At 36.0% G+C, this 24,829-nt stretch overlaps 1 protein-coding gene and 1 pseudogene across 1 annotated transcript in view; both read left to right on the forward strand.

Annotated features, from left to right (window-relative positions):
- LOC141337902 (uncharacterized) overlaps positions 1–3,663 on the forward strand; it is a 52,450-nt gene extending 48,787 nt beyond the window's left edge. The window contains exons 16-19 of the mRNA XM_073843478.1: positions 293–478; positions 721–894; positions 2,315–2,476; positions 3,278–3,663. Of these exons, the coding sequence (XP_073699579.1) occupies positions 293–478; positions 721–894; positions 2,315–2,476; positions 3,278–3,296 (541 nt within the window). The 3' untranslated portion in view covers positions 3,297–3,663. The remainder of the gene's footprint in view (positions 1–292; positions 479–720; positions 895–2,314; positions 2,477–3,277) is intronic.
- Positions 3,664–11,481: 7,818 nt separating this feature from the next.
- LOC141337903 (NACHT, LRR and PYD domains-containing protein 3-like) overlaps positions 11,482–24,829 on the forward strand; it is a 34,044-nt pseudogene continuing 20,696 nt past the window's right edge.

Genomic DNA, 24,829 nt, shown 5'->3' on the forward strand with positions numbered 1-24,829 from the left:
GATTTGATTGATTTAATTATTTAATTAAATTCCATAAAAAATATGAAAATAGAACATTTAATTTAGTTAATTGTACTGTTGTTTCTATATTGATTCTATGTATAGATTCATTATTTGTTGACTGAGGATGGGTCCAGACTTGGATTGTAACTAGTGTCCTCAAATACTCCTGTCTTGGTTTGTTTCATATCATTAAGATTTTTATGATTTTTCTGGTTTATTAGTGACTGTATAGCATTTGCTGATGATCATCATATATCTGAGTCATTGTTCTTTCTCTTTCTGTCTTCAGTCTGTGTGGATGCAGTATTACAGAGAAACAGTGTCTCATCCTGACTTCAGCTCTGACTTCAGCTCTGAAATCAAACCCATCACACCTGAGAGAACTGAACCTGAACGGGAATAAACTTGGAAACTCTGTAGTGAAAAAACTCAGTAATCTACTGATGAACCCACAATTCAAGCTGGAGAAACTACAGTTAGTATCATTGACAATTATGAATTTAGACCTTTTTAAGTGTTAATTTTTCTTTAAAATGCACTTGTTGATTGAGGACAAATCCAGACTTGGATTGTAACTAGTATCCTCAAATACTCCTGTCTTGGTTTGTTTCATATCATTAAGATTTTTATGATTTTTCTGGTTTATTAGTGACTGTATAGCATTTGCTGATGATCATCATAGATCTGAGTCATTGTTCTTTCTCTTTCTGTCTTCAGTCTGTGTGGATGCAGTATCACAGAGAAACAGTGTCTCATCCTGACTTCAGCTCTGAAATCAAACCCATCACACCTGAGAGAACTGGACCTGAACTTTAATTCAATAACAAACACAGGAGTGAATCACTTATGTGACGTACTGAAGGATTCACACTGTAAACTGGAGAGATTGAGGTCAGTAACATTCACATACAAGAATCAAAATGATGAAAATCACTTCAACAGTTTAAACCACAACACTTTCTACTCAATATCTCATGATGAGTGGGTTCATGGGTTCACATTATATTTGTGTCAAATTTAGGGTTGTTCCGATACTAGTATCGGAAATGCCGCCGATACCACAAAAAAAATCTAGCATCGGAATCGGCGAGTACTTGAACCCACGTACCGATCCGATACCATTTTCTTAAGATATAAGTTAATCCCGCTAGCAAATTGGAAGCCAGTTCTTCTTCGCGGCTCAGAATGCAAACACAGGGAGTAGTGCTGTGTTGCCACAAGCAACCACTGTTTAGAGCGGCGAAGAAGAAATGTGCTAGCAGTTTGTCCGCTGTTTGGCAGTATCTCAGACTGGACCAAGCAGCCAGTAAAGCGGCGGCATGTCTCATATGTAGGGCTTTATGATTTCCGAGATGCGGAAAACACGGAAGGAATCGCGGAATCCAGTCAAAATGGAATTTACAGTTTAACGCGGAACGTCACGGAATTTGTCAAAGTTTGATGCATTAATCAAAGGTAGTTCATTACACTTAAATCAAATCGTGAAATGGACTAATAATAAGCCGAAAACCGACTGTTTAAATATGAATTATGCGTGGCTCTGTGTTAATGAATTGTACAGGCGCGTGGTTTGTTTACTCCTTGTACTGAAGCGCGCGGGACACTTGCGGTAATATTAAAGGGCTCCAGACTGTGACCATTTTTTCTGCCAGTGTTACTAATTTTCGTGAGCGGTCACACTGGCGTGACCACAGCGTTGTTCAACTCATAAGCTCTGCCATTTCTGTTTCAGATAAGAAACATAAAATGGCACGCGAAACGAAAGTGAAACTAACACGACACGTTTGAGCTGCTCAGCGCTGACCGTTTATCAGCTTGGACTGCAACGCAAACAAACTTGCACAAACCCCGAACAGCTTTATTCGGGAGCCAATGTTGATTTTGCAACACTGTTACTGCTGCGAGATCTAGTGAGAATCTTTCAAATTCTGGCCAAAATTCTCTGTTATAAACAGGGCTGATGTACGTCAGAAAACCAGATTAGTAATACTAACTATTTAAAAAAATATTACTATCAAATTTATGTCATATAATAAAAATACTCTAGTTCACTGTATATATCTCTGTATGTTTGTTTTATTAAGGAATAACTCTGAAGCACACCAAAAAATAATTTATTAGTATTATTTACAGCTGTATATACAATTACACACCCAGGTATCGGATTAGTACTCTGTATCGGCCGATACCCCGAGCCCAGGTATCGGAATCGGGAAGGAAAAAAGGGTATCGGAACATCTCTAGTCAAATTCTTCTCCTTAATGATTTGTTTGTAAGATGATCTTCTCTTCCTCTGTTTGTCTCTTTCTAGTCTTTATGACTGTGGCATTACAGATGTTTCTTCTTTAACTCAGTCTTTGACAAACACAAAAGCACTGCAGTTTCTAAAAGAGCTTGATCTGGGTTATAATAAGATTGGAGACTCAAAGCAGCGGCTCATTGATGTGCTACGAGACTCAAACTGTAAACTGAGGTCAGTAAACTTCACTTTGTGATATTAAAGAGATCTTCAATTACCTCTGATATGTGGACAAATATTAACTTTTAAATATTTGTGAAAGGAGATGATCAAATGATCATCAAGCTTTATTTCAAAGGGTTTGTGTCAGAATGAAATGTAAAGTTGATCAAAATGTTGAACACAAAGGAGGAAAGAGACCAAAAGCAGACTGTCAGAGCTTTATCCAACAACAGCTGCTTTATTAATGCCATCAGTAATAGTGAATCATTCCAGTTTGAAATAGATTTGGTCAGATTGGAGGAAAACGCTGGTAAAATCAGTGCAGATTCCAGCTTCAGCTCACAGCCGTCCAGCATCACATGATCAATGTCTCTGTCTCTTGTGTGTTTTTACTTTGACAAGCAACACATCACATTACTTTACACTTACTTTACTTTCACTTATTTACTGAGACCAATACAAATGTTGAAACTAGAGGAAAAACTGCTTTAACTAGTGGAACATTTAACTGAAAGGGTTTCGTTTTGAGGCAAAATCACATTAGTATTTGTTCTTGTGGTTTATTATATTTGGCGTTCACTCATTAGTGTGTGTTTCTCTTTATAGTGTCTCAACAGGAGTCACACCAACAGACAAACATATGAATGGAAATCATGTTCAAATGTATTTAAAACACAAATATTGTTTTAGAAATATCTATGCAAGATCATTTAAATCTAGCTTTAACTTTAAAAGAAACTGTAATTGAAGTAGAAACTGATTTGCAATTTGTTCCACTGAACTCTGTTTTCTCTCTTTTGTTTCACCTTGCAGTGTTGAATGTCCATTCTAAAGTCTATCATGGAAATAAATCATCAGAAGATAAATTATGTCTATCCTAGTTGTTGGATCCTGATGAAAGGAGCAGTAAACATCAGGTGAGGATCCACAGAAGAGCTTCACTACTGTGTCTATGAGGAGAAAGAAATGTGTGATAAATGTGTGAATGTGATCCATACAGGTGAAGAGACTCAGACTTTACAATCAAATAATGCAGCATGTGTGTTAGAAACATGTGATACTGAATGATTCATGTTGATTTAGTATTCAAGCAAATGATGCTTTTGTTTTATTGAAAGCTGAAACAGGAGGAAGACGCTCAGATGAGTCTGTCTGGCTCTTCAGTTTAATAATATTTGTATTAAACTCATCCATAATGATTCAAATGTTTAAATGTGATTGTCAAGTGCAGCACTTAAATGTGTCAAAGATATAAACAAGTCTACAATGTGAAATTAAAACATTTAAATGATCTCTCTTACATGTAATACACATTGTTCTTCTATTTAATTGTATATTAAGTTAGCTATGTGTCTGTCTGTTGCTGATGTACAGATGCACAATCACAAATCCTCTCATTACAACAAACAAAGCAGAAACACAATGGAAATAAAAGATGGATTGTGCAGTTTTGACTGATTCATTCATTAAAACAGGAGTTTTCACACACACTGAGTTGGTTTGCATGTTACTAGCTTGATTAACAAGTTGCTAGTATGTTTTTAGCATGATTAAGTTGTTGCCATGTTTTAGCATAATTAGGAAGTTACTAGCATGTTTCTAACATGATTAGCAAGTTAGCATATTTTAGGCTAAAGTTACTATGGTAAAAGTACGTGATTGCTATGTATTTCTTTTACCAAGGTTACTTCAGCCTCTCTCTATATAAATATAATTATTAATATATGTGCGTGTGTTCTTACAACTTGAATGTTAATCAAGTGCAATCACATCTTGATGTTTATTGTCTTTTTACTAATCTCGTTGTAAGTGTTAAGTTTGTTGTCTTAGACAATTAATTTCAAATAAGATATTTTAAGATTAAGTGAAAATGAATCTTGGTTAATGTTTTTTATTCTTGTGCATCAAAAAATTATGCATCAAGTTTTGTTCTTACATTTATTTGTATGGCACTTTTTAGTATGCACATTGTTTCTAGCAGCTTTACAGAAAATAACTTTATTTACTTTATCTACATCACAAATAAGAATTCTGTTAATAGGTGTATCTGTTTTAAAGTAATGTTCCTATTTCAGAAATGTTCTGAAATTAGGCAATACAAATCATGCAGTTAAGTAACATCATGTAATCAGAAACAATGAACAAATTAAAGCATGATGTGATCATGTTTATTACAATGCAAGTCTTCATAAAAAATTGGATATAGTCAGCAGGAGCAATCTATAGATAACATTAACAAAATGTGATGTAATCATACTTAAGAGCTGGCACTTTTTTACTTCAGATGGTTCTTGTTCTGAAAGCAGGACAGAGAAGGAGAATGACAGGAGAAATGGTTAAGTGATGCTCCATCACAATTCAGTCCTGTGGCATCAATGATTAAATGTTTTAATTTAAAATGTTTCAACTTGTCCAGATAAAAACACACAAGTTGAAGATGAAATACAGGCGAAATGAAATAAAGTCCATGTAACGTTAACTTACTTCCTTTCTCTGTCAACTGTCGTCAAATAAAGGGAACTCTCTGTAACGGAAGTAAATTAGCCGGATTATTTTATTATTATTTCCAAGTGTTATATTTTATGTCCATTTTTAGTGACCTTTTATTACTTACCTCTAATAAAACAGTTTGACACCTAATGGATTGGATTGTGGCACATGAATAAACCTCTGAGTTCTCTCTATTAACCTGTATTCTTAGGTAGTTCATTAAATGTATGCAAACTCTATATGATTTAAATCTCACAATTTTAATATAAATCATAAATAATATAAATAGTTGTAATTTAAATGTTTAATTCTAATTTGAAAGTATTTTGCTTTAAAAAAATAAAAATGTTTAATTTAATATAATAAAATATATATATACCTGGATGACCACAATAATTGTAAAGGCATTGATTGGAGCATTTCTTCATTATCAGTCTCTGGCTGAATGTGCTCCTCTAGCTATAGCCAAACACAGCTAGCTAATGAACACATTATTAGCAGCAGTAATAGTAGTAGTAGCTATGTTTTTAGTAATTAATGATTAAATGCAAGTACTACTACTGTTACTGCTGCTAATAATATCCTGCTGGTTTATCTGAGTTCTATCTAATGGCTCTGTGTTCATCTACACACTCTGCAAACAGTTTTATTAGTTTATTTATTGGTGCTGAGTTCACAAAATGAACAGAATTTATGGTTTGATGAGCAAGTGCTCAATACATTTCAGGAAAATGTGCCATATTTAAGTGTTGAATGAGGGATTGACAGTCTAAGTTCCACTAGTGAAATGCTGACCAAAAATCAACATTGAGTCAATATTCTTTATTTCAACACAGAAAAGCATTGAATTATCAACATTGATCCAATATTATTTAGCACTGATTTTTCAACCTCAACCAAAATGATGATTCTGATGGGATTTCAACATTGAATCAATGTCTCCTTGCTATCTGGGAAAGGGACAGCAGCTGATTTTTTTTTTTTGCTATTGTCTGTGGCATTGATGTTAATCGAGCAACAACAGAAAGACAGAAAATCACCTACTGCTCTTGACTGGATCACTTTAGTAGCCCGAGTAAAGAGGAGTCTAAATGTATCTATATGAATAAATGTATTCTTTCTGCTTGAAGGAAAGAAGAAAGTGGTAAACACGTTGTTATAAAGAATGCATAATTAGCCTGAATAACCATTGGTATTTGATTGAAAAGAAGACCATGTTCTTGTTTCTTTATGAGAAGTGGATTCATTTAATTTGAATATAAAGACATGTTGTGTGTCACAGCAGTTAAATCTGTGTCTATCATGATAAAACCGTATTATCAAACCTATACAATGAGTTTGGTCATTTTAGAGAAATCTAACTGTAACTAAACCCACTCAATCTACTGTAGACTAAAACTAAAACAATCCAGATGACTAAAATATGACTCAAACTAAATGACATTTTAGTCAAAAGACTATGACTAAGACTAAATCATAATTTGCTGTCAAAATGAACACTGATTTTAACCTGTTGGAACCTGTTAAGTTAATATTAAACTGCTAACCTTGACCTTGTCCACCAATGGAAAGTTTCATTTTAATAAAAATCCACTGGATATTGACTAAATATCTTTGTAAGTGTGGTTTCATTACAGCGGTTCAATAAATAAATAAAGTTTAAAAGCACAATGATATAAAACTGTTCATTTCTTGTCTATGAGCAGCCAATGCTACTAACAACAACGACTGAAACCTAGAATAACTAATATGTGGGAGATCACTGCTATTATGTGGATTTATTGTATTGCCATAAATAGCACTTCAATGCTGATGTTGAATCAAGTTACAAAAGATAAAAGTCTGAGTAGAGGGTTGATAACATTGTGAACTTCATTTCAAATTCATGTAAAATCAATCAGTTCATATTAGAAAAACTTTGTTGACAGCAAGAAGGAAAAAGGAAAACTGATTTTGCCATTTATACTTTATTTTACCTCTTCATTTAAACAATTAACAGTTTGTATGTCTTTTTTACAGCAAGCATTAAATCTGCTGAACTGCTTGAAGATTTGAGTCTGAGTTCACATTATATTTGTGTCAAATTCTTCTCCTTAATGATTTGTTTGTAAGATGATCTTCTCTTCCTCTGTTTGTCTCTTTCTAGTCTTTATGACTGTGGCATTACAGATGTTTCTTCTACAAGTTAGCCTTTATTTAAGAGAGAGAAACTGCTTATGTAGATTTAATAATACTTAAAACAGACAGATGAACTTTTCAAAACAAACTAAAAAATAATTTTAACTGTATATGTATGATTGTATTTACATGCAAATATAAATGTGGTGAATAAAGACGATGTATTTGAGGATCTAGAGGAGAGAGAAAGACACAAATGCTGTTAACTGGTGAAAATGTTTAGTTGGTCTGGACTGATGAAGGAGAGACTCCATCCACAGAACAAAGACAATATACTGGATATCTGGACATTAACAACAGACACACACATCACTGAATAGAAAGTAGAATAGAATAATGTTTGAGATCATGTAATAATGAAATATGTTTTTCTACTTTATTTTTAGCTGCTGTCATGCTCCACATTGTAGACTTGTTTTATATATTTTGATACATTAAGGTGTAGGTTTATGATTATAAACATTTGAATAATTACGGATTAATTTAATGCAAATATTACTGCTCCTTTTGTGATGATCTCAAACTATGATAAACAGCATTTATCATCTTTTTCCAAATTAGTTACTGATGTGTCGACTTTATGAAATTAACAAGAATTTGCATATTCATATGTAGGATTATGCATTATTAACTGTATTATTAATATGTCTTATGAATTATTATATTTATATCATTATTAATCTTTTTAGAATATGGATTCAATGCTCTAACAGTTTTGCCCTGACTGACCTTTTGAGACATGGCATTAGACTATGTGCTGTTGCTATGTAGCTATGTTATTTTCATATCATATCTATCTATCATGACCTCAGACAGAGACCAATTCTTAGAACAAGAACAAGAAGTACTTGCCTTTTTAAAGTTAGCAAACTGATAACACTTTTGAACACAAGCTGAGACATGAGTATTGCGTTCTTAATCAAAATATAGAAATAATAACACATATTAATAATCATCTTGAAATATTAGAAGTTTGGTTATGTCTTATTGATTAAGCTACTCAATATAGTGCTGAAAGCTTTATTCATCCCTAGAAGTATGTTTCATCTGTATTTTTCCATCTTCATCTATGTATGTGTGTGATGTCCGAAGCACAGTTCCGCAAAATAGTTATTCTTGGTGCGTAATGAAGACAGTTAAGATGGACAATTAGATTAACATTAACATATCTCAATGTCTCAAGATATAAATCTAAAAAAGGAGAAATAAAACTGCCCGTCCACTCAACTGAGTTTATAATTACTAATCACAAGTTTATTCACAAGTTGATGTATTGATGTATTTTCAACTGACTTTGATCTTCAGACTTCCTGAGTTGTCTGGTTTTAGGGTATAAAAAGTCTTGCAATTTTATTCTGGACAGATCGGAGACTTCAACCTTCTCAACCTTTGCTCCGCTCTCAACTTTCTTCTGGGTGCACCTGAAACGGTCTACTTTTCTGTTAGACTTATCTTTCTCAGATTTAATATTTTATTCTTGTATTATTTGCTATTTGGCTAAATTTAATTTTCTTAACAATCTTTATTGATGTATATCTTCCTTAAAGAAGTATACTACTTTTAAACAGATTTTAATTGGCTTATTCATTTAATATATACATTCCAATTAATGGATGTATGGACTGCTCATTGAATTAATCATTCAGTTATGATTATTGTTTGGATTGTTTTCTATATTGCACTTCTGAAATATGTGCATTTCATTTGAAGATTATTGAATAAATTCTATAATTATTTTGACTCCACCCGTCTGACTCAGAATCAATCATTTTACGCATCAGTTACTATTTCAGTTTTCTTTGAATTTAATTTCATATATAGTTCCTGTTTTCACTCATTCATTGTGCTGATGTCTTCAGATCAGCTGTAAACTGACACTTAAAACTCATTTCATGGCTGTCAGCTGAGACAAACTACTTCATAAACCTCTCAACAGCACTTCATTATAGTCTGACAAACCATGTTATTTGCTGCTAACACATTTATTTCTGAATTTGTGCATTACTAGCCTTTTCTTTACTTTTTCCTCTTTTTATTTGCAATCAACATCACAGATAACAGTTCAGAACAAGGACAATAATAAAGCAGTGTTTAATTTATTAGGTGAATATCAGGCTCCAGTTCAGCAGGTGGCAGTAACTGTTCAGCTCGTTCAAACCCTCCAGAAAAACCCACGAAGAAGACGAAAACGAAAGTAACTGCGGAAAACACGATAGCAAAACAAAGCGTTGCTCATTGGATTTGATCCATTCTATGTCCTAGAAAACATTTTATAGATACAACTTTAGCGCAGACTCTACTAATTTTAACACTCGCGGACATTGTTTTTGTATTTAATCCACTCTGTCTGAGAGATATGAGAATTATTGCTGACAAACTACAGGCCTAAAGGACAGAAAATGATCGTTTCAAATACTTATAAATGCTCTTCTTAGTGGACAAGACTGCAAGTAAGTTTTCCAAAAGGGGTTATTGGAAACCAATGTGTTTCTGAATGTGGTTATTCTACATGGCAATGCATTTGTTCATAACTGACTTTATTTGATCTAGTGTTTTGTGTTGCTGCTAACTCCAGATATTTCTTGATCTCATTAAGGATCATCATCTCCAGGTCAAACTGAACAGCAGATAGTTTTCTCAACCCAGTGCTGATCTCTGGCAGTTTATCTGCAGTATGTCAGAGGAGCGAGGAAAGGACTCTCCGTCTGAGATGAGTCTCTCACACAAACAGAGGTAAGACTGAGTCTGTTTTCACACAATCGTTTTAAACACTGATGGACTTTCACATGTTTGCTTTAATAAAACCTTAACAAACCTTGTTTTATATTTACAAATGCTTTGCAGAACTACAGAGCTTTATAGCTTCCAAATTAAAAAATAACATAAAAATATTTAAAAATTGCCAATAGATGAAAAATATTTGAGAACTGAAAATGAGAATCATAATTTACAATCTTAAACCAGTTTACAGTCGCTCTCCAGCACTGGTTATGTAGATACTTGGTTTTATTTTTAGGTCATACATGTACAGTATATTCAGACATTTAAAAAATGACTGCACACTTAATTTAAAGGGGTCATATGATGCTTTTTAATGTTTTCATTTTCCTTTAGTGTGTAATGTATCTGTTTGTGTAAGATCTTCAGAGTTTCAAAGTTCAAAGTGATTTATTTGATCTAACAAAAAACACTGATCCAGAAATGCCTTGACTGAAGTGCAGATACTAATTTCATGAATATACAAATATGACGTTATAGGAAATCCCTAATATAGACAAAGGCTATGACTGTAGCTGAAGACAGGGCCCTAGGCGAGCGTCTGTTGAATGGGCCAGCACTGCAGATTAGAGAGAGTTTGTGTTGGGAAAGTAGATCGCCGCTATCCAGCATTTGTCTTCAGATCGTGTGAGTTTGGACCATTTTTCACGTAGATACAGTACATAATGTAAATAAATGATGTTTCAGGGGAACAGTGTGTTTTGGCTGTTGGAGAGGTTGTTGGTTTCGTCAGCATATTATCAACAGCACTCTTGTTATTTTCCTTGCCAGTATTGAAAAAGTAAATAGTCTTGTACAGAATGCCATTGTTATACAGGATACCTTCACTCCCATAATGCTGCTGCTTTAACCAGCAAAAAAAAAGTTATTTTGTCCAACATTGCCCTGTTCATTAAAGATGAACTCTTGCTTGTTGATCTTCGAAACATGGTAAAGTAGTGTCCCAAATGAAAAAGATCCTGCTTGACTGTAAATCACTGTGGTTTGTTTTAGATGACAGGTTTAAGTGTTCTTGAAGTATAATGTAGATGAGTTTGAGTTTGATTAGTTGGTTTTTGTTTCCTCTGATATAATGGGAGGACCACATTAGAAGTGTATGTGCTGAGAAAGTTAATGATGCTGAAACTGTAAATAATGAAAGGATGGGTGTTGAAGCTGGGGTCAGTGCCTCTATTGTTAGGGAAGATATAAATGAGGAAGATGGGAGAAGTGAGACTATTGAGACTGAGGTGAATGTAGGTGAATGCTCCAGTGGCACAACATTAGATGCAGACAGAGTAGAAATCAAATTCGTGTGTTACATGAGGATGCTGCTGCTGTTACAGAAGAGAGTTTGGACACTGACATTTTCTGTACTGTGATGGAAGGAGACTTGTACTTTTTTTTAGGTATATATTGCACTTTCTTTTTCGAATTTGTGAAATTGATTGTATTAAATAAATTAAAAAAAGCTTCATCTTTGTGTCTTTAGTGTAAGATCAGGCTCTCATGTGTTCAGCTCTGTGTCTGTGAAGAGTGACTGGTCAAAGGAAGGTCTACCACCGCTGTTCAGTGAGGAAACACCATCAGCTACTGAAAGGTATTTAATGTGTTTTGTATTGTATGGCTCTAGCTAATTTCTCCACTGGGATATTTGTGATAGAAATTAACTAAATAAAACAATAAACAGATAATAATATCTACTTACATTTTTATTGAAGTTGGTCTGGAGCTTCTTTCCAGTAATACAATTACACAAGCAGCAACAAAGATACATAAATGCATGATGGAAACATGAATAGGTCCTTCCATCTACTGAATTACTATTTTCAGCATTAAACTGCTGTGATACTGTTTTTGTCCTGTTCTTTGCATCATCAGTTCTATCTTTTATAAGACAAAAAAAAATATTGCAATAAGAGATCTAGTTTTTACCTAAATTATTCTTCAATAGAACCTTGTCTTTAACAGAATTAACAGCTTATGATTGCATTTTGTGTTTGATTAAATATAGTGATAAAGCAAGAGATTTCTCTAATATTTTGCTTTAACTGCATTTCATTTTATTCACAATTTTAACAGGCTGCAATGTGAGACATTAGATTCAGACGTCCAGATTAACAGGAACCACAAGAATTTCACAGACAAACTCTCTGGAATCTTCCAGGTAGGAAAATATTTTCATAAATGTTTATTTATAAGCAAACAAATTGGTTACTGGACAATGTTTTACAAATATTAATTACTGATTGTATAATTTGGACCAAATATGGATGTGGATTTGGTTCAGTTTTGTTCTTTTGTTTGTAGGATCTAGAGAGCAAAATAATCAAATTTCTGAAAAAAGAACTGGACAAGTTCAAGAAAGTAATACAAAAAGAGGACTTGCAATACTTTGTGAATGATTTTAATGAGAACAAATGCAGTATGAAAGAAGCAGCTCTTGATCTCACGCTCTACTTCCTGAGAGAGATGAAGCAAAATGAAGCTGCTAATACTCTAGAAGGTAAGAGAGTCTTGACAATTTGTCAGACCCGTCACCTGTGAATATAGGAGAGAAAATAAGATTAAATATTCTGTTTTTGTTTCTGTTTAGATGAGCTGCTCTTCATTCATCAGCTAAAGTGTAGTTTAAAGAAGAAATATCAGTGTGTGTTTGAAGGAATTGCAAAGCAAGGTGACTCTACTCTTCTGAATAACATCTACACAGATCTCTATATCACTCAGGGTTGTAGTGAACAGGTCAATACTGAACATGAGGTAAGACAGATTGAAGTTGCTTCCAGACGTCATGAATCACAAGAAATACAGGTTGAATGCACAAATTTGTTTGAAGCACCTGAACAAGAAAAGCAGATCAGAACTGTACTGACAAAAGGAGTTGCTGGCATCGGAAAATCAGTCTCTGTGCAAAAGTTTGTTCTGGATTGGGCCGAAGGAAAAGAAAATCAAGATGTTAGCTTCATATTTCCTCTTCCATTCAGAGAGATGAACTTAAAGGAGAAAGAAGAACTAAGTTTGATGGACCTTATAACTCAGTTTTTCCCAGAGATAAAAGGACTGAACCTTGAAAGGAGGAATAATTTCAAAATTGTGTTAGTCCTTGATGGTTTGGACGAATGTCGTCTTCCTCTGAACTTTGATGGTAATGAGACGTGGTCTGATATATCTTCACCAGTCTCTCTGGATGTTCTTCTGACAAACCTCATCAAGGGAAATCTGCTTCCTTCTGCTCTCATCTGGATCACCACCAGACCAGCAGCTGCCAGTAAGATTCCTCCTGACTGTATCGACCGGCTGACAGAGATACGAGGATTCAATGATGCACAAAAGGAGGAGTACTTCAGAAAAAGAATCACGGATGAGAATCTGGCCAAAGAAATCATCGATCATGTTAAACAATCAAAGAGTCTCTTTATCATGTGCCACATCCCAGTCTTCTGCTGGATTTCAGCCACTGTTCTTCAGAACATTTTAGAGGCGAAAATAAATAATGTTATGAAAAACAATCAGGCTGATGATGTCTCCAAAACACTGCAGGAGTCAAATACTGAAGACACTCCCAAGACTCTGACACAAATGTACACACACTTTCTCAGATTTCAGATCCAGCAGAGCAGACGAAAGTATGATGGAGAATATACACCAGATGTTTCCTGGGATAAAATGGCCATCTTTTCACTGGGGAAACTGGCATTTCATCAGCTGGAAAGACACAATGTGATCTTCTATGACACAGATCTGGAAGCCTGTGGAATTGACGTCTATAAGGCATCAGTGTATTCAGGCATGTGTACCCAGATCTTTAAGGAGGAAACTGGGATTGTTCTTGGTACCATGTACTGCTTTGTTCACTTGAGCATTCAAGAGTTTATTGCAGCTCTTTATGCACATCTGTTTCTAGACATAAAGAAGAGAAATATATTTGTTCATGAGTCTACAGAACAGGAAAACAAAAATGAAACCATGATTGATTTGCTCAAGACTGCAGTGGACAAGACACTAGAGAGTGATAATGGACATCTGGATCTTTTTCTTCGTTTCCTCCTTGGTTTATCTCTCCAGTCCAATCAGCGAGTCTTACAGGGTCTGTTAACACAGCAAAATGGAAATGACCAGATCAAAAAGGAAATAGTTCAGTACATCAAGCAGAAATTAGAAGCTAATCTGTCTCCAGAGAGATCCATCAATCTGTTCTACTGTCTGAATGAACTGAACGACCAAACTCTGGTGAAAGACATTCAGACCCACCTTAGCAAAGGAAGTCTCTCATCTGCTGATCTTTCACCTGCCCAGTGGTCTGCTTTGGCCTTTGTGTTGTTGACATCAGAGGAGGAGCTGGAGGAGTTTGAGCTTCAGAAATTCAAGAAATCAGACGAGTGTCTCATTCGATTATTGGCAGTCATCAAAACCTCCAAAAGAGCTCTGTAAGTTAATATTTTTTGCTTTCATCTGACAAATACATTTTGTTTAGGGTTCCCATGCATCCTGAAAAACCTGGAAAAATTATTCTTGATTTTTTTTTTTTTTTTTTTGGTCCTGGAAAATGCGTGGGAAAATAGAGAAATATAAAATGTCATGGAAAATCTTGTTGTTCTGGTAAATTAAAAAAAAAATTATTGTGTTTTTCTTAAGCTGAGAATGAAGAGTTTTGTTCTCCCTGAAACTAATTATTGTTAGTTGCAGAACGTGTTTTGCTCAGGGATGCTGAGGTTTGACATATGAGAAAAGTATTTTGAAGGATGATGATTAGTTCATCAAATGTCCACTCAAATGTGTGCAGTAAATGTCAACAGATAACCAGCTAACTAGTGATTGTGGTTTATTTTAATGTATAATTCCAGCCTTTCTGCAGTACTAGTAGTACCAAATACTGGGTCAGTGTGGTACCCACTGATAGACAGCTGCTTTCAAACATTCCTGTGCATATTTCTGTAAGCACTCTGTAAAGAGCATTGTTTTTATGTCATGTTTTAGAGCCAATGTTGAGCACATGATCGCAATGGTTAGGGTGTTTAATCAGAATTCACTCAGTTATGCTTTCTTTAAAATCATTAAACTTGCACTTTTGGATGTATAATTTATTGTAATTAAAACTACAGATTAACTCATATATTTAATGTTTGCATTTAGCAAATGTATTCAATCTAATTATTCTGTCATATTATTTCCATCAAAGGCTAAATGATTGTGGTTTAACAGACAAAAGCTGTTCAGCTCTGGCTACAGTTCTTGGATCAGAGACCAGTCTGAAAGAGCTGAACATGAGCAATAATAATCTGCAGGATTCAGGATTAAAAATGCTCTGCATTGGATTGGAAAATATGAAGTGTCAATTGGAGATACTGAGGTAAGTTGTGTGACAATAGACCAATAGACTTAGATAATGAACAAGTCTGTATGTTGTGCATCGAGATACTTTTATATTTACACCTGCCATGGTGTTCTTTTTCTAATTTGGTTTGTCAATGACACTGTCCTACACCAATATGTTGTGATATACAGTTTACAAAATGCATTTGGTAATGTTCAAAGTATGTATAACGTATAACGTATGCATACGTATGTATGCATTTTATTGTACATTTTTATGTATTATGACGTAAATCTGTTATTCGTAAAAGATCACATCTGTAGTTTCATATTGTCTAAATGCTAATCATGATTTTATTGAATTAAAATCTTTAATTATAATCATGAAGCTTAAACAATTTAAGCACAATTTATTAAAAGTTAATAGTTGTATGTTTAAGGGCCCTATGGAATGTTTTATTTTTTTCCAACCTTATGTTTTATTGTTACCAAATTCTTTGGTTTAGCATTTCTAATTATTTGAAAGCATAAAAATAAGTTTGATGTATTCTTACAATAGCCTTATGATTTTTTTCCCTCAGAAGTTCTGTGTTCTGTATTTATTTATTTTTTGTTTATCAAATTAAGTATTAGGTATTAAGCCCGTAATTCTTCATGTCAGTGAATATATGCATAGACATGCTATAAACATTCGCACTCTTAAACAGTCTAGTGTTAAAAGTGTTTTTTCAGACTAGTGGAATGAAAACATCCAAAAAACATGTTAAAGTGGTTATTTTGTAGCTTTCAATTACAATACATACTTTTAAAGGTTGTTTTGTCTAAATAAGTTTTTTGTTTACACTGAGCCGTAAATCTCCACTTCAGTAGCACTTACACACACCAAACTTTACAGTTTAATTTCTGTCTATATCCCTGTCTATATCTTCCCAGCAGTCTCTGTATCTTTTTTGAATAGTTCTTCATAACATATTTAAAACTTGACAAAAAGTATTGTTTGAGAATGTCTGAATATATATCCAAATCCATAACCTAATAAAAGTAAGCAATTATATCTAAAAATATCAAGCCTCTCTTGAAGCATCTTGGAGATGTTGCCACAGTTCTTCTGGATTTACGGCCGTTTCACACTGAGCGTGATGCAAAAAAGCGAGACAATTTGCCAACGAGCGGTGCTTATGATTTGATCACCTTCTGCTAATGCAATGCATTTTTCCTCAGATATGTATCTGTTATATGGATTTAACATCATCTGCTGCTCAATATACAGCATTAAACTGAGATAAATAAAGTTTGCTTCCACACTAGAAACACAAACTATCTATAATGCTTACAATAATACATCTTAAATTATAATAGATGTACAATTAGCATCAAGCTATATTGGAAAATGTATGTGATTATTAATGTGTTTTTTTTTTTTTTTTTTTTTTTTTGGCTTAAAACGCATTTAAACCCTCACAGAGTTCTTGTAATAACATTTTAGAGTGTGGAAAAAATCCTTGTGAATGATCTTGTCTGGTGTGAATAGCCCCATAGGGATCTATTGTTTCAATTCATTGAGCCAAATGTTTGCGTTTAGTGTGAAAAGGCCTTTAGTCTGTCTCAGTTTGTTCTGTTTCTTCATGTCATTCCAGACGGACTGATGATGATGAGATCAGATCTCTGTGTGGAGCACTGGCTGTTGTCAGACTCCTTGTGCAAACAAACATCTCACTGGATTATTACAATTAATGGCAACATGAATGTAAACTGATATTTCCTACACTACAGCAAAAGATAGAAATAACTGACTTTAAACCATTTTTATCTGGTGAAAATAATCGTGGCAAAAGACTTTTGCACAATACTATACAGAACAAAAATATATTACATTGGTTTTACTTAAAAAAAAATTCAGGTGTTCAGTCACTTTTGATCATGAAGACCACAAGTGTACCTCAGAAATGAGGAGCATCAGAAGATTAAAGCTTGAAAGTGACTAAGCTGGAGATGCTAAAGTGAACTGATATCTAACAATTTAATTTAATTCAGTATTCATTTGTTTAAGTTTTAGTTAATTTAAATAAGGAATAAAATATAATTCTGTTTAGGGATTTTAGGTAATTTCTAGAAGAACTGATTAATCATCTGATAGTGACATTTTCATTCTGGTTCTAGGCTTTCAAACTGCAGTATCACTGAAGAAGGTTATAAAGCTCTGGCTTCAGCTCTGAGATCAAACCCTTCACACCTGATAGAGCTGGATCTCACAGGAAATGATCCTGGACAATCAGGAGTGAAGGAGCTCAATCATTTACTACAGGATCCAAACTGTCAACTCAAGACACTGAGGTCAGACCTGATCAAATAATGTTACAGAAATGGGTCATTTATAAAAATGTTTATCTATACCAAGGACAATTTGTTGCATCAGAATGATCAAAACAGATGCTGTGGGTTTTGTTGTACTGATGATCAAAGCAAGGTTATTTATTTATTATATACGAAAACTAAAACTAAGAAAAAAACAATTGATCAAAAACAAAAAAAAGTCTAAATAAATTAGTCAAAAAACCGTCAAAATAAATATAAAAGCAAAACTAGCATCATTTATTGAAAAACTAACTGAAATAAAATAATTATCAAAGAAATAAAATAATCGTAATTAAGTTCTCACCCCATGGTGGAAAAATAATAAAGAATGCGACCTGAACTGCACACGCATTAAATCTAGACTACTGCATCAGTTAGGCAAAATTATTTATTTTCTCATGTAACACAAGTAATCAAACCAATATACTATAGCTGATTAATCATTAAAAGATCAAGATTCAAACACCTACGCGATCTCATTTCTAAATGACGACTCCCCATGTCTATTAAACCTTTGATAAAGTCTCACCAGAACATTCAAATCAGAGAGAGCAGTCATCATGTTTGGGTAAGAAACGGCTTCACAAACAGTCTTTTCAAATACCCAGTCATTAATATTATCACAGCAATACTGGGATTAAAGGTCATAGTTTGGATATAAACATTGATGCCTTTGGTAGAGATCAAAATAGAGCATGTCATCTTTTTAAAGTAACGTTTGTGTCGATTGCATTGTTTCGTCTCTAGGTGGGAACGAGTGAAAGATTCATTCAAAAACCCAGATTCATCCATTAATGTTTTTTATGAGTCATGTTTATGATTCATTCAAACCACTTTTTCATAAATTTAATATTAAAAATTGGTGTAATAAATACATTATATTTTAAATACACATTTTGTATTAAAAGTTTTAATAATTGAATCAAATAAATGAAACACTTAAATAGACTGCAGCATTTAATATTTTGTCTCACGTTATTTTGCTTAGTTTAGAACTGCAGGGAAATCGTCATCTCTATTTGATCTCTACAAAACTAAAACTGAAACTAAACTATACTAAACCTAAATAGAAATGTGTTCACAAAATAAAAATGAAACTAAAAGAAAATTGTTAACAAAACTAATAAAAACAAAACAAAATTTTATTTCAAATTCAATGAAGTTATATACTATATGTTCAACAGATAAAACTAACTATTTCTGTCAGGGCCACTGTCATCAAACATGATTGACAAAATCATTTGGCATACAGTTTGGATTGGCAGTATGGTTCTGTTCTCAGCAAAACTCCCTGCCCTTTCTTGCAGCCTAGCATAGATACGATTAGGGAGAACAGTAAAAAACACTTTAAGGTAAACAGAACAGAACCAATGTAAATGTACCAGATATCATTCATATTTCTAATGACAATTTAATGTAACAACATAATTCAGGATAAATTCTGAGTCAGCGAGGAATATCATTATAGGGATATTCCATAGATGTAATGTTTTTTATACTGTACAAAAAAAAAACTGTATCTTCTATTCCTGTACCCCAACCCTACCCCTAAACCAGGGGTAGCAAGTCCCATCCTACAAAGCCGCTGTCATGCAGAGTTTAGCTCTAACACTAGTCAAACATACTTGAACAAAGCGAATCATTGTCTTCAAGATCACTAGAGAGGTACAGGCAGTTTTTTCAGGGTTGGAGCTAAACTCTGCAGGACAGAGGCTCTCTAGGGCCAAACTTGCCTATCCCTGCCCCAAATGTACCCCTCGGACAAAAACTTCCTTCAGTTTTAGACTTTCTAAAGTCTCAATGATTTACTACAGGATCCAAACTGTCAACTCAAGACACTAAGGTGAGACCTGATCAAATAATGTTACAGAAATAAATGGGTAATTTATTATTATTTTTTTTAGCTATACAATAATCTGGACAATGTGTTGCATCGGAATGATCATATCAGATGCTGTGAGTTTTGTTGAACTGATGAATAAAAGTCAAAGTCTGCTTTATTGTCAATTCTGCCACATGTACAGCACATACATACAGAGAATTAAAAATGCGCTACTCACAGACCCTTGGTGCAAAAACATTCAGTTTCACAAGCCAGTTTTCTCTGTGCAGATGTTTCTCACTCCTTCTGAAAGATCTTGAGGCTTTTAATTGCACACTCTGTATTTGTAAACTGAAAATCATGATCTAGTGAGGTTTTGCTCTTCTGCTCTGTGGGACGTTTTCTGTTCTCCTGAGATGGCTTTAGGACTGAGTGTCCCTCTAGTTTCTTTCCAATAACTGTGACTATTAGACTTTGTTTTTGAATATTTATGTATTTAAATGTTTAAAGAAACGTTTTGCAATTACTAGATCTCGTTTCAGAATAATAAAGTTTTTTTTTTTCTATATTGGTTTTTTAATGCAATGGACCTTTAAATCAGAACTAAATTGATCTTACTTGCTTCATCTTCTCTTCTGCAGGGTTTTGGGTCCTGCTGCAGATGAAGGCTGTCAGTATGTGACTGGCATTGTGGGTAAAAACCCGTTACTCCTGAAAGAGCTGAATCTGAGTAAACATAAACTAGGAGACACACGAGTGAATCAGATCTCTGCTCTACTGGAGGATAAACACTGTCAACTCAACACACTGATGTGAGTATTGCTGCTTTAGTTCAAATGTTACATTACTTTTAATAGTACTGTTATTGTAGTTGATAATATTTCAATATTTGTCAGAGCAGTTTTTTTCTCAGCATCACTAAAAGCCACTATAATGTTAAGTATTACAATTAAACAGGCAATGAAAAATGGCACAAAGTTTTTAATTAGGGACATCATTTTGCGCACCGGATGAGAATTCTGTGAACATTTAGTGCTGCACTGTCTATCTATCATATGTTGATTCCTCATTAAACATTTAAAAAAAAATCAGTTTTTTGGGAGATCAGTCGCCACCATCCCCACGGGGGTCCCTAGAGCAGTTAGTTCGGCTGGTTCCTGCCGGTACGCCATTACAGGACACCGAACTAGCAGTTAAAGCATCATCAAAAGCCAGTCTCCAGAGGCTGGTTACCTTAGTAGACTATTTGGCAGCATGGAAACTACTGCCAAACGTGTATACGAGTCTTGCGTACTGTAGAAAAGGGTTATTACATCCAGTTTGGTGCCCCGCCGCCGCCCTTCAACAGGGTCTTTCCCACCGTGGTGGGCCCCGAGCAGGTTCTAATCATGGAGCAAGAAGTAAAATCTCTTCTGAGGAAGGAGGCCATCGAGGTGATCACTCCTCAGGACAGAGAGTCCGGGTTCTACATCCGGTACTTCATTGTTCCAAAGAAGAATGGGTGCCTTCGTCCCATTTTAGATCTGCATCTTCTGAACCATTCAGTTAGATGGCTGGAGTTCAAGATGTTCACTGTCAAGCAGGTCGTGTCACAGATCAGGTCCGAGGACTGGTTTGTCACGATAGATCTAATAGACTGTGGCGGGAGGAGCATACGACAGATACAGTGGGTGTGGCGTCAGGCCTCGGAGAGGCTTTTATTAAACAGAAAAATGAAAGAAAAGTGTCCAAAAGGGAAATAAAGTGTCCAAAATAAAAGGGGGATCTGGTGTCCTCGAGTGCTGGGGTTTCGTGAAGGATGGGGAGTGTCCGATGGGGAAGGGTCCAGGTAAGGGGCGGAGTCCGGCGGCCGCACGCGCTCCCCGCGCTGGACCGGGGTGCTAGGGGCGGCGGCATCTCTGGCGGCTTCGTCCCTCTCGAGCTGTCCGGAGCTTCCAGCGGGGAATACAGCCCGGCATCCTGGCCCGTCGGCCGTCTCTGGTGCGGTCTTCAACCGGACGGCGGGTCCGGCGGCTCGTCCTCTTGGCGGCGCGGGATTCCCTCTTCACCCCTTCCTGGACCCGCGAGGACACCAGCGTGCATGCACGGGGGAGAGACCGGTCTCCTGAGGAGAGGCGCGCTCGGGATTTAAACAGCGGCGGTGATGAGGCTTCATTTCCTTCACATGTCCTCATCACACGCCGCCAGCCCGAGCCGATTACTCGCCCCTCCTCTCCCCTACACACCCACTTCCGTCGGGAGCCTGGAGAAGGGCGGCGAATAAGGGACGGGGTGGTGATGAAAATTAGGGGGGAGGCAGCCGACTCGTCACAAGACGCTTACTTCTATCTCCATCTTTGCACTTCACAGGAAGTTCCTGAGGTTCGCTTTCAGGGGTGAAAGGTACCAACATCGGGTTCTTCCGTTCGGCCTAGGGCTCTCACCCCGTACGTTCACAAAGTGTGTGGTTGCAGCTCTGGCTCCTCTGAGACTCCAGGGCATCCGCATACTCAACTACATCGATGATTGGTTGATTTTGGCTCGTTCAGAGCAGCTGGCAGTTCGGCATCGAGATGTCGTTCTGGCCTATATGAGAACATTGGGGTTAAGACTAAATGCCAAGAAAAGTGTGCTGTCTCCATTACAGAGGACCATTTATCTAGGTGTGGTGTGGGATTCGACCACAATTCAGGCACAAATGTCACCTGCTCGGATCGAGTCGATCCTCACTGCAGTCAGGAGAGTCAAAGAAGGCCGGTCACTCACTGTAAGACAGTTTCAGAAACTGCTGGGCCTCATGTACAGCAGTCCAAAAGGTATCACATTGGATGCAGCAGCCATGAGACCCAGCAGTTTCTGAAACGGTCTTACAGTGAGTGACTGGCCTTCTTTGACTCTCCTGACTGCAGTGAGGATCGACTCGATCTGAGCAGGATCCAGTGCTTGGAGCTCCTTGTCGCCGCGTGATGTTAGCGATGGATGGTACCAAAGATGGCTCACTGGTTGGGGGGCGGTCATGAGTGGCTGCCCAGCCCGCGGTCTGTGGAGTGGTCGCCATCTCACATGGAACATCAACTGCCTGGAGATGCCTGGAGATGCTAGCCGTGTTTCAGGCTCTGAGACACTTTCTTCCAGACCTCAGAGATCACCATGTGCTAGTTCGCACTGACAGCACAGCGGTGGTCTATTACATCAACCACCAGGGAGGTCTGCGTTCGCGCCCCTTGTACAAGCTGGCTCACCAAATCCTTATGTGGTCCCAGGGCAAACTCCTCTCACTGAGAGCAGATCACGTCCCTGGGCATCTAAATGTGGGAGCAGACGTCCTGTTGAGGCCTGGGGAATGGATGCTTCACCCCGAGGTGGTGAAGCAGATTTAAAGAGTGTATGGTCCAGACGAAGCAGAATGCTCAATGTCCCCTTTGGTACTCTCTGACTCATCCAGATCCACTGGGGCTGGATGCCATGGTACAGACGTGGCTAAGGCTGTGTCTGTACGCCTTTCCCCCTTTCCCTCGATCGCGGCCTCCAAAGCTCTTTCTGCGTGGGTCCCCATTCAGGATGTTTGCAATGCTGCGGGATGGTCCACACCCCTCACCTTCATTCGGTTCTACAACCTAGATCTCCGAGCCACTCCTGGCTCATCTGCTCTTCTGCCCTAGTCGTGACATCACACTAGGCAGGGATTTGTAAGTCTGGGGGCATGGGCATCTCATTCCCATAGTGTTTCCACGCAGCTCGAGTTCCCGGAGGGGAACGTCCCAGGTTACCAGGTATGTAACCCTGGTTCCCTGAGGGAACGAGATGCTGAGTCTCGATACCATACTTACTGCATCCCTGCGAGCGTTCGCTTTACAGAAGCTGACTCCGTTTGGTTTGCACATGCTTTTATAGTTCCTGGTCGATGACGTCACCCGTCCGTGACAGTCTCTCTCTTTCCCATTGGATGGATTACACGTGTTCAGAGCAAGCTCTAATTTTTTGTCTAATTTTGGTGCAGCATATACTGTAAATTGTAAAAACTGAACAAGAGCATTTTTAAGGACCAGTGATTAGTATCTGCCTCAAATGTCCTGATCAGTGCAGCACTAAAGCAAATTAACTGCCTTTTCAAAACTTATTTGAATTTCTTCAATTTAAGGAATTACGTTTATTCATTAAATAAACACATGTGCAAAGTATACTATTTTTATAAGCAAACTGTCTTTGTTTTTGATTTGCAATAGTTTAGTCTACAGTATGTTTGAACATTGATCTGTGAGACTTAAGTGATTTATGACAATAGTAGACAGTAACAATGTCATTAGTTAACATTAGCTATTAAATATATTTTGACAGTATTTATTAATCTGTTCATGTTAGTTCATATAATTAGTCAGTGTTCGGTGTTGTACTAATATACAGAAAACTTTTTAATTTAAAAATATTAGTTAATGTTGAAACTTACGTCAAGGTTATTAAATGCTAGTTGTTCATCATTAGTTCATGTTAACTAATGTAGTTAATGTTATAAAGTTTAGTTTCATAACTTGGATATATAGCTCACATTTTAATGGGTAATTTAGCTGATTTTAACCTTTGCATACCTTTATAACTTTTGTGTAGTTTGTAGTATATTTAAATGAACAATGTGTAGTCTTTCTCCATGTTACCTGCACACAGATATCACCTTTTATTGGTCAGCAAAAGTCTGCTAGAAGATGCAAAACACATTAGAAAGTTGATTATTTCATAGATCTGAGTCATTGTTCTTTCTCTTTCTGTCTTCAGTCTGTGTGAATGCAGTATTACAGAGAAACAGTGTCTCATCCTGACTTCAGCTCTGAAATCAAACCCATCACACCTGAGAGAACTGGACCTGAGAGGGAATAAACTAGGAAACTCTAGAGTGAAAAACCTCAGTGATCTACTGATGAACCCACAATTCAAGCTGGAGAAACTACAGTTAGTATCATTATACTGTACAGCAGTTACAGTGAGATTAAAGTTTACTGTTTAGATTATTTTAAGACAACTTCTGCTTTTTCTCCATCATCAGAAAGATTCAGCAATACTATTAGTTCATGGGTTTGTATGTGTATTAGAAAGAGCATTAAACTTGCTGAAATCTGACATGTTTGCTGTGAAACAAGACAGAAGTGAAAACAGAATAAAAACAAGTGTAACAAATGACAGTAGATTATTCTGACAGTCACATTTATACTGGACTAATGCTACTTTCACTAAATCTACTTTATTTCAAAATCTCTATTTAGAGACCACAATTACCTTTTATATTTAAAATTAGTAATTTTGTGTTTGTTTTTTTCCAAAATCAGTGACATCATTTAGAAATTTGACAATTAAAGAGTTAAAATCCTGAATTTTTTTAAAACATTTAGTATTTTTGAGCAGGACTGAGGTTGATTAATAGATTTATGCAAAAAAATTTGAAAAAAATATTTATCTGATACATTTTTACAGCAGTTTAA

The sequence above is a fragment of the Garra rufa genome, chromosome 7 (assembly GCF_049309525.1).
Source record: "Garra rufa chromosome 7, GarRuf1.0, whole genome shotgun sequence".
Classification (NCBI taxonomy): Eukaryota; Metazoa; Chordata; class Actinopteri; order Cypriniformes; family Cyprinidae; genus Garra; species Garra rufa.